Source organism: Cydia splendana, chromosome 3, assembly GCF_910591565.1.
Source record: "Cydia splendana chromosome 3, ilCydSple1.2, whole genome shotgun sequence".
Classification (NCBI taxonomy): Eukaryota; Metazoa; Arthropoda; class Insecta; order Lepidoptera; family Tortricidae; genus Cydia; species Cydia splendana.
The window spans coordinates 18,991,941-19,010,631 of NC_085962.1; the positions used below are offsets into that span (position 1 = coordinate 18,991,941).

General features: G+C 41.3%; 2 protein-coding genes across 5 annotated transcripts; both read left to right on the plus strand.

The window, feature by feature from the left end:
* The first annotated feature begins 1,903 nt into the window (after window positions 1-1,903).
* On the plus strand, window positions 1,904-3,384 carry LOC134806301 (uncharacterized). Its single transcript, XM_063779521.1, has 2 exons — window positions 1,904-2,613; window positions 2,958-3,384. The coding sequence occupies exons 1-2, from the start codon at window positions 2,088-2,090 to the stop codon at window positions 2,966-2,968; spliced, it is 537 nt and encodes a 178-aa protein (XP_063635591.1). The 5' UTR covers window positions 1,904-2,087; the 3' UTR covers window positions 2,969-3,384.
* A 6,401-nt stretch (window positions 3,385-9,785) lies between these two features.
* Window positions 9,786-17,816, plus strand: LOC134806587 (RISC-loading complex subunit tarbp2-like). Of its 4 annotated transcripts, none has more exons than XM_063779897.1 (7): window positions 9,786-9,926; window positions 10,777-10,864; window positions 12,968-13,219; window positions 13,837-14,055; window positions 14,526-14,655; window positions 16,088-16,218; window positions 17,075-17,816. In XM_063779897.1, the coding sequence occupies exons 2-7, from the start codon at window positions 10,784-10,786 to the stop codon at window positions 17,210-17,212; spliced, it is 951 nt and encodes a 316-aa protein (XP_063635967.1). In that variant the 5' UTR covers window positions 9,786-9,926; window positions 10,777-10,783; the 3' UTR covers window positions 17,213-17,816. The 4 variants fall into 4 exon arrangements, with proteins under 4 accessions (XP_063635967.1, XP_063635968.1, XP_063635969.1 ...); XM_063779898.1 differs by having other exon boundaries at window positions 17,078-17,816; XM_063779899.1 differs by having other exon boundaries at window positions 14,526-14,637.
* The last annotated feature ends 875 nt before the right edge of the window (window positions 17,817-18,691 follow it).

An 18,691-nucleotide genomic window follows, 5' to 3' on the forward strand; every position in this document is an offset into this window, starting at 1 on the left:
GCCGATACCGTCCGGCGGACTGTTAATCAGTGGGCCCCTTAAGTGTAGCCAGGCGATAATCGTAAATATAACAGATATCAGAAAACTTCAAATTGATATCGAAAGTGCGTTACCCAATGAGTAAAATGACATTAATAACTTTATTTAAATAAAAGCAGAAATATCCCAAACATTAACTTCAAACCCCCCCCCCACACATTTAGTACGACGACTCACCCCTCAAAGAACGTCGGTGTCGTAAGAGATAAAACTGCTTGAGATTCATTATTTGCGATAATAAACTGTAATAAAATAATAAAACTACCGTTTATGAAATAATAAATCTAACATTATTTTTTTAAGGAAGTACATTTTTTGTTTACAGTAGTTGCTCGAAGTGACGCCCTTCTTGTGCGATACATTGACGGGCCCTCTTAAATGTTTCTAAATGAACTTTTCTTTAAATTTGCGGAGTAATTAAAAAATAAATGTTAGATTTATTATTCCATAAATGGTACTTTTATTATTTTATTACAGTTTATTATCACAAATAATGAATCTCAAGCAGTTTTATCTCTTACGACATCGACGTTCTTTGAGGGGTGAGTCGTCGTACTAAATGTATGGGAGGGTTTGAAGTTAATGTTTGGGATATTTCTGCTTTTATTTAAAAAAAGTTATTAATGTCATTTTACTCATTGGGTAACGCACTTTCGATATCAATTTGAAGTTTTCTGAGGGCCTACCGCGAATCACGTTCGACGTGTTGCCTCCCTGTCACACTTACGTAGGAATTTACAAGTGCGACAGAGAGGCAACACGTCGAACGTGGTTCGCGGTAGGCCCTCTGATATCTGTTATATTTACGGAATTATCGCCTGGCTACACTTACCTAACGATTACACCCTGTATAGATGTTGATGAATTACGCGCTGGCCTGCTCGCCCGCTGTCTTCACTGAGCTGGTGTTGCGGGAACAGGACCTGCTCAAAGCATTTATCGGAAATCAACTTCTTGTCTGCGAAGGTACAGCCCCGCTCCGTGATGTTAAGCCATTTAGGCTTCTAGCTAAATTGGACATTCCATAGCGTAAGTATGGAATAACCAATTTAGCTAGGACCATAAATGGCGTAACAATCGCGGAGCGTGATGGTAGATAATGGATGAAAAGCGATTAATTATTTTTGTAATGATAGCTAGTTACCTAACCGAAATCTAATTTACAGTACATATGGTGCTAATTTATCACCCAGTGCGGTAACTATTAGCACTATACGTGCGTATGTCGAAAAGGGCCATACTGTAGGGCAATTGTAAAACGTTGTACAATACACGTGCGAAAAAGTAATTCGCTACTCGGTTGCGAATTTTGTTAAAAATATATTTTTAGTTGTCTATTCTCCACCAGCGACAAGTCAAAGATGACATTTACTGTCACTGATATGTATTCGGTCTCTTTTCAACATGGCTTCTGCCCTATAGCTGCCTAATTTGTGTCGTCCCTATTTTATTTATTTTCTATTTTTACATTTTTATATATTTTTACAAGTTTTACATGAATTTTTAATTGTCGATGATATAAATAAAACAAAGGAATATTCAGAAGACGTCAGTTTTATTTAATCACAAGATCTTCAACACGTGATACCACTGCGCCGAGTCTGCTTAACAGGTTAGAAACCCAGATTTTTGAAGATTCTTAGTGAACCGATATAGACTGAAAGTCATATTTAAATATTTCAATGATGTCTGTGGAAAATGTATCAAGATTGGCATCAAATTTGGGCAGCGGTCACATAACCTCAATTGACCGACTGACTGGAATAGATAACTACATCCCGTGGAAATTTGCTGTAAAAATGGTGTTAACATTAGAAGGTTTATGCAAATGCGTGGAAGGTACTGACACCGATGCGGATCGCGACGCAAGGGCGCTGGCGCGCATTTGCTTGTCGCTGCAGTCGAATCTTTATCAACACGTGCGTAATTGCACTACAGCGAAGCAAGCTTGGGACAAGCTTGCGGAATGTTACGAAAACAAAGGATTATATCGTCGAGTTCTCTTACTGCGAAAACTGCATCGTGTGGAATACTGCCAATTCGCGTCAATGTCGGACTACATCAATAATGTCATGCTTTTGGTACAACAGTTGGAAGATATAGATAAAAAGGTGGATGACGAAGAGGTGGCAGAGATCCTGCTGTCTGGCCTGCCTCAGGAATACGATGTATTGGTATCCAGCCTTGAGACGGCGTGTCTCACTAATACTTTAAGCTCGGATGTAGTCCGCATGAGACTCTTGCAAGAGGAACACCGAAGAAACTCTGAGACGGCGTCTTCTGCGTACACCGCGACCAGCAACAGGAAGAAGAGGGAGGTGACCTGCACTTTTTGTAAGAAGCAAGGGCATGTGGCGAAGCGCTGCTTTAAGAGGAAACGTGAACAGAATAGCAGCCTTGAGACGCAAGGACATACTATGTTAGCTACTGCGTTCTCGGCTATTACTACAGCTTCGGACCTCATTGGAAGTGAAGATTCTCGCCACAATGATGGAAACCTCGCTGCAGATGGTGAAGAATGTGACTGCATTGCTTCTGTGGCCAACGGCCAACACATTTGTAGTGAATATATGGGTAAGGTTCCCATTTTTCCATCTGAATGTACCTTGCAAAATGCATTGTTTACTCCTTGTCTCTCTTGTAGTATCATGTCAAATAGTTTAATGACTCAAAGAGGTTATGTTAATGTGTTTTATAAAAATGTTTGCAATATTTATGGTAAAACTAAAGGCAACCCAGTTTTCTCAGCTCAAAAGGTTAAATTAACTTGTACATCTCAATTTAAGCAAGACAGGTCCTTACCCCGGGCGAACTCCAAGCCCCTTCATTTCAGGCAGGGGACAGTGAGTGCCTTCAAGTGTAGGCAAGGTATGCGCATGGTAGGTGTTGGGTATCAGTGTTCTGTGGATGTTTTTCAGGAAGAAAATAACAATAGCCTGTGCAGCTGTGTCTCTTGTCTGGCGGGTGAGATGAATAAGTCATCTCTGCCTGTGACAAGTCCAAGACGTGCTGCTTTACCACTGGAACAGACCCATTCCGATGCTGCTGGACCAATGCAAGACACTATGTTGGGCGGAGCCTGCTTCTTGCTAAAGTTGACTGACCATATGAGGAAAAGTTTTGGCTACCTTATGAAGTCTGAAAAGGAGGTGAGTTACCATTTTATTAACTTTTGTAGTATGATTGAGAAGCATAAGGGGTTGCACATTTGTGATCTTTGTACGGGAACAGAATATTGCAAGGATGACCTTACAAGTATACCTAAGAGGCAAGGCTTTGTACACCAAACCTCTGTGCCCTATAGTGCAAGCATAGTTAAATTTATAGTGTTACAGTGTGTTGAAATGTGCTGTGTTCGGACAGTATTTGAGACACTGCATAGTGCACAGCTGCAGGAATCTGGTTGCTCGAGTCGCTTGCGGAGGAAAAGTCCTACCAGTGCGCTATTGAACAAAATTCCTGGGTATTTATTGACTGGATCTTCAGTAGATCTCAGTTTGCTTGCACTTAGCTGTTATACTGCGGCATATTCTTTTGTAGGCTTTTGTGAAACTTGTAAGGGGCATAGACTAAGTGATCCATGTGACTCTCGAGTCGTTATTTATTCAAGGAATATTTCCTTTATTGAAACCGAGTGTTATGGAGAGAAAACACAAACTAAATTAGGGCAAGTTCAGTGGCGTGCACTTCATAAAGGCAAAAAGGCACTGCCTACCCTACTATAATTCCGATGTCTATCCTCTTAAACTACTTAATTTAATTTATACCTGATCGTACTATCAGTAATCGATATAACTTAAAACATTCTAAAAATTAATAAGCGCTCCATCTACCGGTTAAGCTTTGTCATCAAGTCATCATCTATAATAATTCTACGCGACGAAGTTTACACCACGCGGCACTAGCGCCGCTACGTGCCTTGCACGGCAAAGACAGAAAACATTTCCGTCTAAATCTTTCTATGTGTGCCTCCCCGTGAGTCGTCGTTACGCGGTTACAGTGTAGTGGGCCTTCCTATAAGTACGAGCACACAATTATACAAGTAACGCACACATTTAGACGCAATAGGCAGTGTCTTTCGTACCAAACATAAACGAATGACGCCCGAAAGTTTCCGAATAGTTCCGATGTTTACGTGACTATTTTAAAAAGTAGCATTTGCTATGGTAATTTAGTGCAAAAACGAGACTATTTTTTTATTCGTTTACAGTATTTGGTTAAGTTTATTTACATTTTTTATTCGGTCGCCATTGTTTGTTTGTTTTGGTGAGTTTATGAGATAACAGTTAACAGTTGCCGGAAATTATAAAGTGCGATTAGTGAAAAAATGGATAATTTTATCTGTGAAAGTTGTGGGTGTGGGTGTGGGTGTGTGTGTGTGCAAACTATTAAAAATGATGCGTTTTCGAAGCTTTCGTTTAGCCAAAAAAAGAAGTAATTGAAAAGACTTGACAACAAAATGAAAACCATCACGCAATTTTTTTTGGTGAGTTAGTAGCTCTCATTTTTTAAGGTTCCGTACCCAAAGGGTAAAACGGGACTCTATTACTAAGACTCTGCTGTCCTTCCGTCCGTCCGTCTGTCATCAGGCTGTATCTCACGAACCGTGATAGCTAGACAGTTGAAATTTTCACAGATGTATTTCTGTTGCCGCTATAACAACAAACACTAAAAACAGAATAAAATAAAGATTTAAGTGGGGCTCCCATACAACAAACGTGATTTTTGACCGAAGTTAAGCAACGTAGGGCAGGGTCAGTACTTGGATGGGTGACCGTTTTTTTTTTGCCTTTTTTTGCATTATGGTACGGAACCCTTCGTGCGCGAGTCCGACTCGCACTTGCCCGGTTTTCTGATATAATTTTGCCTACCCAGTCCCAAATCTCTGTGCACGCTACTGAAGACATTATAAGACTTATTGCTAATATCACAGTTTACCAATTTATTTAAAATTTCATCATTATAATTATTTAAATTTAAAATTGTATAAATAAAATGATGTAAAAATATAAACATAAAATGCTCTTTATTGGCTTGCCCAATAAGTCTTATAATGTCTTTGAAAACGTTTCTAATGCTAGCTCTTCTGATGTTTCAGATAAGCAGATAACACCACCACCGTGGTCACCACCGACTGATCAGTACTGTACATGCGCAGATAGTGCTTCCGACAACGGTGATGAACAGACTTCTCTGCCCGAGCCGGAAGTTACGTGTCAAGGAGGAGGATCGACTATGCCATCAGCTGATGACGCGTCATGCTCTCAACGCCCCGTACGTAGTACCAGAGTCCAAATGTTACAGAAACTGGATCATTATGACATTTATGACTTTGCTATGCTAGCAGAGGCCAGTTCTAGTTCACTAGACGATCCTGATTCCTGCGAGGAGGCCACGTCTTCACCAACAAGGGTGGAGCAAAGTGATAAAACGTGAGTATCATGCTCTTCTAAGAAACCACTGTGTAGGGATTAGTTGATCGTCCCAAAGAAAGCTAGTGTCATTAAGTTTTTTTTTTTAAATGAAAATATGATAGCGCAGGTAAATTTAAATAAATATGAAGCGAGACTAAGTTGCCCATGGTTTTACCTAAAAACAGGGAAAATTAATTACTCTGATAGCTTCTTTTATCTGTACTGTGTGTGGTTAATCATTACTGTGGTTAGACACTTAATATTAATAAATAACTAGTCTCAGACTTGGAATGTTAAAATTCATATTTTGTGCTAATGGGTAGAAACAAGGTATATTTGAGCCCTGTATTCATGTGAAAGGAACCGTGTTCATGTAATACTTGCCTTACATGTTGATAAGTTTTATGTTCTCCTTAATAGCTGTATAAATAGTGATTTGGAAAGTTCAGAACAGTATTTGTAAATTCAACATTTAGGTCAATTTAAATGTTTAACTGCTTAGGCATAAATATTACTAACAAAGGGGAAATGACATTTACTGTCACTGATATGTATTCGGTCTCTTTTCAACATGGCTTCTGCCCTATAGCTGCCTAATTTGTGTCGTCCCTATTTTATTTTCTATTTTTACATTTTTATATATTTTTACAAGTTTTACATGAATTTTTAATTGTCGATGATATAAATAAAACAAAGGAATATTCAGAAGACGTCAGTTTTATTTAATCACAAGATCTTCAACACGTGATACCACTGCGCCGAGTCTGCTTAACAAATTTCCTATTTTTCGCACTTGTATCGTAATGAACTATTCAAAATATTTGGTCGCGCAATGTCCTACCTATTTTTTAATGAAACCTAATACCAACCAAATTCTAATTCCGACACTGTTAAAATAACTTAAATACTTATAACTTATAAACAAACCGACTCCACAAAAATGTATGCCAACATGTTTGTAAGTACAACAGTAGCAAATGAATGAACTCGCACATAACACTAATAGGTAATCAATGTGTAAATGAGGCGATTATTCTCACTCAACAGAATTGGAAATGGAAGTAAATTTTAAAAGTGTTTAAATATAGGTACCTACTATTATACCTATTATAAAATTTATAAATGAGAAAGTAACTCAGTCTGTCTGTCTGTTACCTCTTCACGCTTACCGCTGAACCGATTTAGATGGCATATGGTATGGAGATAGTTTGAGGCCCGAGGAACGCAGACGAAGTCGCGTGCAGTGACGCTAGTTGAAAATATTTAAGCACTTTTTCAAATTTTACTTCCATTTCCCAACTCAATATTCTTCACAAATACCAGTTTTTAGGGTTCCGTACCCAAAGGGTAAAAACGGGACCCTATTACTAAGACGCCACCGTCTGTCTGTCTGTCACCAGGCTGTATTGTCATGAACCGTGATAGATAGTCAGTTGAAATTTTCACAGATGATGTATTTCTGTTGCCGCTATAACAACAAATAGGTACTTACTAAAAAGCACGGAACCCTCGGTGGGTGAATCCGACTCGCACTTGGCCGGTTTTTTAATATTTGTGTGATTGTGATGTTTGCAGACGGCGAGGTGCTCAGGGTCACCATGTGGGGCATCTTCCCGCTCGACGACAAACTCGTGCTGACCTTCGCCGGGCTCTACACCACACACCTCATCCTCATCGCGCAGACCACTGGGTTGATTTAAGACAATAGTGGACAACCGCATCTATACAATTACAAACGTAGTCCCCATTTTCCTGGATATTGACACTGTGGAAAATATTTTTACACAATTTATTTGTATAGTCCACATACGACCCGTCCATATTAAATATATTAAAAACGGGTCACTCACGTGTTTTGTTTTGGGTGTCGCACGGAAGTTTTGTTAGTCCACATGGCGTAAATTCGTTTGGCTTTTTTTTATATTTTGATTAAGAGTTAGGAGCGTAAAACAAATTCCATACAAATCTTTTAAAGCTCGAGGATAGTATCCTAACTCTTACAATAATTAAAAAACCAAACGTAGCGGCATAGCTGTGGTTCATATACAATAAATTGTGTAAAAATATTTTGTATACTCTGGCACACCCTTTGTCAGTAGAAAAGGCGGCTGTAAAACAATTTAGGCAGTTAAGTCTGTTTAGGTTTTTCTGAGTAGGTTCCTTTTCCTAATTTGGGTGGATTCCCAGAATTCCCATTTGTCCCCGCCCCACGTGACCACCGCCATACATGACGAGGCGAGGACAGATAGGAGTGATTCATATGAATGCACCTATTCCCATCTGTGCCCGTGCGGGTACATCGTAATATCAGGGTGTGCTTTTTTACAACAGAATTTCACTGTGTGGTTTGTTATCGTGTTGTGTGGCTGCATCACATTAACCATACTCTACAGCCCCCTCGACTATGTGCGAAAATCGCAGGCCGCGGCGCGACTTCTTGGAGAGAACCACGAGAGAACATACCGCGATGTTGAGGTACGACACCACACTCGCACAACTTCAAGGCGATTTCGCAGTTTAGTTCGCGCTAAGATAGCGGCAAACATGCGGCAAAGCATCAGCTGATCGAATTTAACTGTGAGTTAGGTTAGCGTACGGTAGCATTGTCATTGTTATCTGCTGTAGCGATTTTTCCATTTTGTTTGTTGTAAAACCGTAAATATAGCCGCTTAATATAGGGGAGAGCGGAAACATGAGACGAAGTGATTTGTTTAATATTTTCTAATGCCACATAAACTAATGGCATGCGATGCGATTTTGGATAATTGCCGGCGCCATTGCCAAGTAGGAGCAACAAATTCAATCAATCAAATGCCGCAATGTATGAAAAATCGCATACGATTTACGGTGACGTTTGTAGAGTCACGTAGAGTCCAATGAGTAGGGGATTCCCAAAGACGTTGTTACTATAACAAGGCCTCTACAGACCTTGCCATAAATAATGATGATCAAAGAATAATTATGATCAAAAAATATGATGTTGATGATCCACATCTCTGTGGATCACATCGCAGTGACACTATAGATGGTCAAGCAAATCTCGTCAGTAGAAAAAGGCGCGAAATTCAAATTTTCTATGAGACGATATCCCTTCGCGCCTACATTTTTCAAATTTGCCGCCTTTTTCTACTGACAAGATCTGCTTGACCAACTATATATTTATTATATTCTTTGAATGACACGAAATAAGCACAATGTTTATGATTAACTTCACTAGATTAATAATATATAGAAAAATATGTTAACCCCTGGAGCGCCCCAGAATTATCGTAGTATGGAACTCCTATACTAGTTACCAGCACACGTGTCTGTTTAGGGCGCTCCACGGGTTAATAAATGTTATTAGAATAACACTTTAATAAATAATATGGATAAATCACACTTACTTTTTTTATTTACAAGTTGGCAAGTGACATGTAGTACAACCAGAGGGGCTACCGCGAAAACCGAAATTCGCAAATTGCGGGGATCTTTCTCTTTTACTCCAATGAAGGCGTAATTAGAGTGACAGAGAAAAATGCCCGCAATTTGCGAACTTCGATTTTCGCGGTTATAGCCCAGGAGTGCAAAACTCCTGACTTCGGCCAAACTCGGCTCCGCTCGGCTCAGCATTGCTCCGAGCAATTATTAGGGTTGACACAACTTGACGTCCCTTTGCATGCACGACCACAGATAAGATAATGGCTTGAATTTTGACAACCCTAAATAGCCGAAAGGGATAGTGCCTTATATTAGAAAGGGACAGCATGATTCGACCCTGAACCGCTGTCAAACCTCGGTTTTGTAGGAAGTTTCCTTTCTGTACGGCAGTACTATTATTTATTCTGTGGTACAACTGCAAATTTTGATTATTGTCATATGACAGCTAGGCCTCGGACCGGACCAATTTCACGATCCGGTATACCCGTCCGTTTCCGTTACAGCTTTCACTCATAGGTGCGTCATGGCTGCGTCCTTACGGCTCGGCCACGACATTGAACGATTTGCGATAACCATAGGTTGGAGCGAGACACAGCGATCGGACCATTCATTCCCACCTATGGTTGTCGCTGCCGCCGTCGCCAGTCGCGTAATGTCGTGGCTGAGCCGTTGTGTTGTAAACGACGTACGGCGATCCACCTTCCACTCGGTAAAACGTAAAACAGGCCTCGAAGGGAGAGCGAGAGAGAGATATGCTGACCGGATCAAGATCATGGTCCGGTACGCCTGTCTGTTATAGCTTTAAATATTATCGTGAGTTTTGTAGAGGCCCTGAAAACGCCTCTGAAATGTCATGTTTAGTTGGCTTAAAGGACTTGCATCCACGCCATAATTGTTTAAAAAAAATGACAAGTTTAGCGAAAAGTCGAAAACAGCAAAAGCTACACGAAGTTATTATCATTTTGCAGTTTACATTTATTTAACTAAGTTTGCTTATTACCAGCATTTATCCCCTGAAATTCTATTGATGTGACATTATATTGGTTCTACCTAGTAAGTACTTACAACAAATGTTATTCCAGAAAACGTATGTTATATTATGAAATTCATTGCAATCGAGGAGTGAAGGCAGTCAAGCCGCCTATCGCAGGTTATGTCTTTACACAAACAATTAATCTCATTTGATAAACCTTAATCAGCATAACCAATTTTGGATAAGAGACTATTTACTTGGTGCAACATGAGACTACTGAATACAATATACAAAAAAACCGGCCAAGTGGGAGTCGGACGCGCGCACTAAGGGTTCCGTACCTTTAAGCAAAAAACGGTAAATATATCACGTTTGTTGTATCGGAGCCCCACTTATATTCATTTTATGCTGTTTTTAGTATTTGTTGTTATAGCGGCAACAGACATACATCATCTGTCAAAATTTCAACTGTCTAGCTAGCACGGATCATAAGATACAGCCTGGTGACAAACAGACGGAGAGAGGAGTCTTAGTAATAGGGTTCCGTTTTTACCCTTAGGGTATGAAACCCTAAAAAACCGGGCAAGTGCGAGTCGGACATAATGAAAAAAAAAAACGGAAAAAAAATGCAAAAAAAAAACGGTCACCCATCCAAGTACTGACCACGCCCGACGTTGCTTAACTTTGGTCAAAAATCACGTTTGTTGTATGGGAGCCCCACTTAAATCTTTATTTTATTCTGTTTTTAGTATTTGTTGCTATAACAACAACAGAAATACATCATCTGTGAAAATTTCAACTGACTAGAGTATCACGGTTCGTGAGATACAGCCTGGTGACAGACAGACGGACGGACGGACAGCAAAGTCTTAGTAATAGGGTCCCGTTTTACCTTTTGGGTATGGAACCCTAAAAATGATTGTTTTGCAGTAGCAAGATGATGAAAACACCGATAACTGTCCTGCAGGAGCTTATGGTGAAGTTCTCACAGTCTCCAGAGTATGAGTGTATTGCTCAGGTATGTATTTTAAAATTGAACTTTATTGTGATTATAATTTCTCTAGTGAAATCTTCATAACTATCTAAAGTTCATAATGACAACATTATCTACAAAGAAACAAGTAATGAAAACAAGATTTAAATGACATATGATTGAATAACAGCAACAGCTGATTCTAAAATTATTAATAAAATTTGAATTATTACAATAAAATAACAAAATAAGAAGCTCTATGAGTCCCATATCTCTTAATAAAGTTATTATCATAGTTACATCCAAATTATTATTTCATGTCTCATGCCCCAGAGCCATAATACGTTAACCATTAAGTCTCTATGTTGCACTACTGTCCATTCTGGTTGTATTTTGTTTTGAGGTATATAATATATCAGGGGTCACCAAATGGCGGACCGCGGTCCGGATCCGGACCCCCAACCAATTTATTTCTGCACATTTAATAAACTCAAGTAGAAATGGACCCCGTTGGTAATTTTATTTTAACCCATGGAGCACCCTACTGTCACACGTGTGATAGTAGTTAGTATAGGAGTTCCATACTACTGCGATACTGGGGCGCTCCATGGGTTAAGAACCAGACCGCTGAAGAAACTAATTGGTGACCCCTGTAATATATATTATATAAATTATAAACTGAAATAGATGAATACGAGTGAAAACTGAAGTATATGAATTAGGGATGTACCGACTAGTCGCCGACTAGTCGGGAAAGCCGACTATCCGGCCACATTTGTACTCGGCGATTAGTCGGCGACTAGTCGGCAAAAATGGCCGATTAGTCGGCACTTTATTAGTGAAAGAAAAACAGAAAAAAAAGAAATCAACAGTCAATATTTACCATATGTTTTATGTTTATTTTACTAAAATACCTATTCAGGCTGCTTACGAAAACTTTTGTTCATATAATTGACCGTTTGATCGGTATTGTAAAGAGGGCGTATGTTGGTGGGCTGGTGTTTTCCTCTACAGGTCGGTCTCAACTGATTCTCATGTAATTTCATGTGCAAGTTCGATAGTTATTTATTTATTATTATTCAGTTTTTTTTAATGGTGGAGCCATGAGGAACTATTAATGTTATTGTAAAATTTTAAGACTTAGGGCACATTGCTCGTAAAGACGCTGACCACAGGGGATAGGTTTTTAACTGGCGACTACATATGGGAAATCTCTCTGATCGGTCCCTCATTACTGAGGATCGTGGTTACTGGAACCCCTCAAATAAACAATCTGTCTCCATCGGTTGCGGTCCAAAGTAGCCCTCACTACTTGATGTAGCTTGGAAGAGGCGGTGGCTTCCTTTATTTGGTCAGACCAACGTGTTGGCGATCGGCCTCGTGTTCTCTTGCCTTCGGTATTGCCAAGAATGACCAATTTTTCCAGATTGCTATCCTCTCTTCGCATGATGTGACCGAAATATGACAGTATGCGTTGCAGACATATGGTGGACAGCCGAGTCTTGATGCCAAGTTGTGAGACACATTTGTGCGTTTTATGGAAAATAGAGCCTTGGAAATATCTCCTACAAGCTGTACTGACGGTCTGCTCAGGATCGCAAAATAAAAGAATTAAAGACAGAAATTGAACGAGGAGTCTTGTGGTAGAGAACACCTTTTAGCCAAGCTAAATTATGATGAATAGCGCAACCAAAGGAGTAAAACTATTGTTTTTCACCTGAACTTATACGAAACTAAAGACTAGTCGGCTAGTCGGCCGACTAATCGGCCATTCGAGCGCCGATTAGTCGGCTAGTCGGCCAAATCAATAGTCGGTACATCACTAATATGAATATTAAAAACAAAGTAAGTGGCTGGATGGTCTAGTGGTCAGGACATTAGCCACATAATAAGCTGAAGACTCTAGTTCGATTCTGACCTCGGCCACCAGAGGGCTTGGTCACTTTTTCTTTAGTACATGACATCTATTTTAGTTTATAGGTATTTTATAATGATTAACTCTTTGCTACCACTAATGTAATTAGATAAAAGAATTACTTCATTTGTAATCACCAACACAGAAAATAAAAAACAAAAACTGAGGAAGTGCCAGCTAATAGCCTCATCTCGTCGTGATGCTGGCGACTAATCTCGGCTTGACGTTCACAGTCAGGGCCGCAGCACTTGGCCGTGTTCGAGTACCGCTGCTCGGCACGCGGGCACGTGGTGTCTGCCACGGCGCGCAGCAAGAAGGAGGCCAAGCAGGAGGCCGCGCGGCTCATGCTGGCGCGGCTCGCGGCCGCCGGGCTCAACGTGCCCGCGCCCTACGCCGCGCCCTGCCCGCCCTGCCCGCCCGCCGTCGGCGACGGAGATGCGGTTGCCGCTGGTAGCGGCTCCAGGAGCTACAAAGCGCTTCTTAAGGTACCAAGGGCCATAGTAAGAATAGTAGCCAATCTAAAAGTTAATTGCTCCCAATTGAACAGTAGAAGAGAAGTATGAAGTTGTATTTTGATTTGCTTATACTTAACACTTTGAATATTTAAGGCATAAGGTCTCAAGTCTCAAGTTTAAATCCAAAACGTAGCATTGTTGCTGAAGTTATAGACAAAACATTCTATCTAAGGTGGAATAGCACCACCTATCCAATTTATTTGTCAAATGTGTATTGAGTCTCACATTTTGCTTAATGAGAGAGTGAGACGCAATGACATTGGACAGGTGGAATACCACCCTAATGATACACACCTCACAAAGTGTCTACATTTTAGATGCATAAAGTCTCAAGTCACTTACCACAAAATTTAAGCATTTGAGAGAAAAAACTATGGAAAAAGACAGATGTGAACGAACATTTCGAACATTCCCTTATCGCGTTGACAGTCATACAAAAATTAATCAATTTAGTTTGACGTGATCAACCGTTTACCGGATTGGCCTTGATTTATTTTATTAATTCCATTCGATGCGTAGTGAAGCTGTCTGCTGCATGAAATAGTAATTATTCTGTATGAAATAATACTTGTGTTATCATTGTGCAGGAACTGTGCCAAGAGTACAACCTGCCGGGGCCGGAGTACACGCTGGAGGGCGACACGGGCCCGGCGCACGCGCGGCGCTTCACGGCGCGCGGGGCCGTGGGCGCGCACGCGCGCGTCGCCTCCGCCACCACCAAGAAGGCGGCGCAGCAGCTCGCGGCACAACAGCTGTATCACTACTTGAGGGAAAACCTGGCCAGGCTCACTGAGGACTTTGTTGAGGTGAGGACATTCTGCCTTCACCGTTCTAAACCATGAGTGGTGACTCGACACGCTATTCTGCAGCTCTGCCAGTACCTCAGGGAGAACCTAGCCAGGCTCACTAAGGATCAGATTTTTTACATTATTTATTCCGAACTAAAACTAATTTCTATCAAGCAGACACGCCAGTGAGCGATTTTCGTAAGTAAGAATCGTACTTGCGACCTCTCTCCCTAAAGCATATAAAACGTAAAGGAAGGAATGGAAAGATTCGCAAGCTTCTGGTAAGCCTCCGTAACTCGGTATACGGGTAGCGATCGGACCGGTGTTCCGAAAGGTCGCAAGTTCGAGTCTCGACGGAGGTGTGAATTTTTCCATTATCCTTTAATATAAAACTTCTTTATCCCGTTTTGTTGGTCTTGCTTTATTTTAATCAATGGTCTATCAACTGAGCGTTTTTATACCATGCTAACGCTTGTCCCGTCGTGCAGGAGGACGCGCTGGCGCGCGCACACGAGCGCGCCATGGAGCGCTACGTGGAGGCGCGCGCCGACGCGCCGCACCGGCCCGACCTGGCGCAGCGCGTCGCCGACTACCACCTCGGTCTGTTGCTCCACCTCGGTACTGTCCCACTGTCCCACTAACTTGCATGCTTGTTGGTTGCAGTTTGCAAAACAATTATGTAAAAAAAGCTGTCCCTGTGAACTGCACTCTCTGGTAGAAAAGCAGCCTAATTTGTGTTTCGTGCCCCTTTCTTTTAACACAATAACACTAGAACTGTTTCGGAACGATACTAGGGTAAATAACCCACTTCTTGTTCCATCATCTGTCACTGGCAATGGCTTCTCCGCGACCGCCAGGGGCCTGTTTAACCACGCTGACAATTGACACCTGACATCCTATCCATTCCAATGTAGATTATGTCGATAAGTAGAGACGAACGGTGAATTGTTGTTGTTGTCAGTTGGCGACCACAGTGAAGCCAGGGACCTATTAAGGAGTTCTAGGAGTAGCCTTCTGGGTATAACTTTTTCGAGCTTGTAGCGTAAGTCACATTTTATTGCAAATCGGCCCGAGCCGAAAAAATCATCTCGGAAAACTCATACTATACACCCAGCTGCAAAAGTGCTTGGTCACTTTATAAACGAATTCCATTCATAATATGTCCATGCACTTATGCAGCTCGCTGTACATAGGTCATATGTGTTACAAATATGGAAATTTCATATGGACCCCGGTTTTCATATGGAGCTCGGCTACGATTTTGCGCGACTTGCGACGGCAGCTATAACCATAGGTTGAAGCGAGACACAACGATCGGACCTTTCGTTTCCACCTATGGTTGTCGCTGCCGCCGTCGCAAGTCGCGCAAAGTTGTGGCCGAGCCGTTAGATTGTGAACGAGGGTGCTTTCATTTTGATAGTCTTCAGTCATTGCATTGAGCAATATTGCTGGTTTGCATGTTTTATTTTAATCGAGTGGTTTTGTGTGCGCTGACTAACAATCCCTGCTAGTTAACGTGTCCTGCAGGTTCAGGCCTGTAAAGCATGCTTAAAATCCTAGGTATAAAGATATTGTCAAGATTTTAAGATATAAGCTATTGTACCGAAATCCAGATACATTAATTGGTGGTATGTTACGCATTCATTATATTTTGAAATATACTGTTACAAAAGCAAATAATTTACGTAATCACATATTATTTCTGAATCTATATGTACTTCCAATATCATGTAATAATATTTTTTGTACGTAATAAATGTCTAATGTCTTCCAATAACATTTGAAATCATCCCGATTTTAGTCGCAATTTTGATATTCGACACCGACAGGTAATCTTTTACATTGTAGATCAATCTGTGGGTTACTCTAGCTAGTTATCAAAAGTCAACGCTTGACAGTTCAGTTTCCAGAAAATATATGGCGCCGTATAGCGCCATCTAATTCGTCTGTCAAACTCGGGGCACATTTGCTCCTAAACTATACTATAATAATTATACATACATAAGTCATTGGTTAGATAGTGGCAGTTTTTAACCTACCTATGTCGCAGAAGAAGAGCAAGTGAACCTGGGCGCGGACGCGCTGGAGGCCGCGTCGCCGGACGCGGAGCCCGAGACAGCGCTGCAGGCAGTCGCCGGAGCGCTAGGCCTGCGCGTCGAGTGGCACTCTCTTCCTGCAGAGGTAAACAGCTGCAATAGGCTAAACAACTTTTTATTAATGGTATCGATCCGGTTTGTTTTGAGGATCAAATGTCTATATGCGATCCATTAATTGCATCTTGGCAATACAAAACTCAGAAATTACAGTCAGTCTAATGCTCGTAGGTACTGTACGCACGAAATGCCCCGTACTAAACGGTTTACGATAATTATTTAAAATACATATAAGTTACAGGGAAAAAAAAGAGACAGTATTTTGGGAATCGGATAATGACATTATGATATTTAGGTGCAACGAAACCAAAGCGTAAAGGTTGGAGCACACCCAAATGCTCGGCACCAGACCAGCGTCGCCCCAACTTATTCGCTCGTATACGTAAGCATGTCATGTAAGCGACTCAACTCGGAGATGTAGGCACGGTTACGGCTGGTTGATATCGCGCTTGCGGCTGAGCGGCAGCGCGCTTACAGCGCCTGTGTGGCAGCGGCGAGGCGCAAGCCCGGTAACAGCTAGGTGTACGCGCAGTTACTGCGAGTTGTCAATGCACCGCTTTATGGGCCTGTGCCGGGGCGAGGAGATGCAGCAAGCCTAGCCGAGGTGTCAATCGCTATCGCTTCGACAACGAAACGCTTTGTCTCTCTATCAAACTTCCATATTAGTGCGACAGTGACAGTTGCGTTTCTATCGCTACGGAGCGTAAGCGATTGGCATGTTGGCTACGCGGCCTGTTCCGATGCCGATAAGTGTGTGTTATGAGTTTACTGCAAAATCGGTGGTCGGGTTGAGGCGATGCTGGTCTGGTGCCTCGTTGGCCAGTTGACGCCGTACGCTGCATACGTCACGTCTTTAGATAGTCTTCTAATGGTCATTCGTGTAGCAGGGAGGCTCGCTGACGCTGGTGCGGCTGGCGCCGTCGTCGCCGCCGCTGGTGTTCTGCGCGCGCACAAGGGAAGCAGCGGCGGCCGAGGCGCTCGCTTATCTGCGCCTTACCATGAAATTCAGGGATCAGAAGTGAACGAATACCTTTACGACGCTTGTTTAATCTCCATACAAACGTATAGTATAGGTAGTGTCATTCACGATGACGCGCGGATTTGACAAACCTAACCTTTAATTGCATGACATATTGACATGATACGAAACAAAGCACGCGACTTCGTGAATAAATCGATGTATTGTCGCGAATGCGAAGTCTGGAGCAGATTCTAAATCGATCCCACACTTCGGTTCGCGATTTCGAGCACTGATTGGCCACTTTCAAAGGTCTCGGAGCCGTCATCAATTTACATTTGTACTTCGCAGTAGCATCATGATTAGTTTTGGGATAAACTATGCTTATTGTTATACTTCGTGGCCTCTATCCTCTGGTTACTGATTGATGATGCTTTAATCTAAATATCATTTGTACATAGACGAGTATATAACATAATCCATACTAATATTATAAAGGCGAAAGTGTGTCTGTCTGTCTGTCTGATACCTCTTCACGCTTAAGCCGCTGAACCGATTTAGTTGAAATAGAGATACTTTGAGTCCCGAGGAAGGACATAGGATAGTTTTTATGTCGGAAATCATCCCTGAAGAGAAGCAATTGGCAGGTTGTCAGAGCTCAACGAGGGTGCGTATTATCATGCCGCGATCAGAAAGGGATTAGAAATAACAGATTTCCATACACTTACGTCAAAATCAATATGGATTGACAGCTATCTCAATCCCTTTCTAATCGCGATTCAGTAATAACTCTTATGGGGTTGCAGGCGTATACAGGGTGGAAAGATAAGTCGGGACCTGGAGGGAAACTACCTTAAATCCTTAAGCTGCCTCATTTTACTTAAAGGAGACATTCCTTTATTTTTAAAAAGAAACAAAACTGCATTCATACTATTTTTCTTTTTTTCTTCAATTTGGCTTGTCTAAAAAAATCTTGAGTACTAAATATTAGATTTTATGGATATTTTGTACGACAGACGAGTGTAAGACCTAATGTTTCTTGGAGAAATGTTATCATTAACATTAACTGTATCGACTAGTAGAATAAAATTGCGAGTTTTTATTTTTTGGAATTTTTAGTCGGTTCGAGTCCCGGGCGAGGCAAGCGAGTTTTAGAAAATCTTTGAATGCAAACTGTTGTGTGTGTTTCTTTTTAAAAATAAAGGAATGTCTCCTTTAAGTAAAATGAGCCAGCTTAAGGATTGAAGGTAGTTTCCTTCCAGGGCCCGACTTATCTTTCCACACTGTATAGGCTACGGAGACTGCTTACCATCAGGCGGGCCGTATGGTTGTTTTCCACCGAAATAGTAAAAAAAATGTTAATATTGATTTTTCTTGGTAAATATCGTACCAATTGTTATATTAACTAAAAATATCCCAATCGGGAAAAGTTTATCCAGAGCCGAGGCTAGAGCCATGTAGTGCGCTAGGTATTGGGTCCTTACCTATGAAATTGGCGTTTTTGTTCATAGATATAAGTCTGATCCTAGTTTTTTTTTTTTTT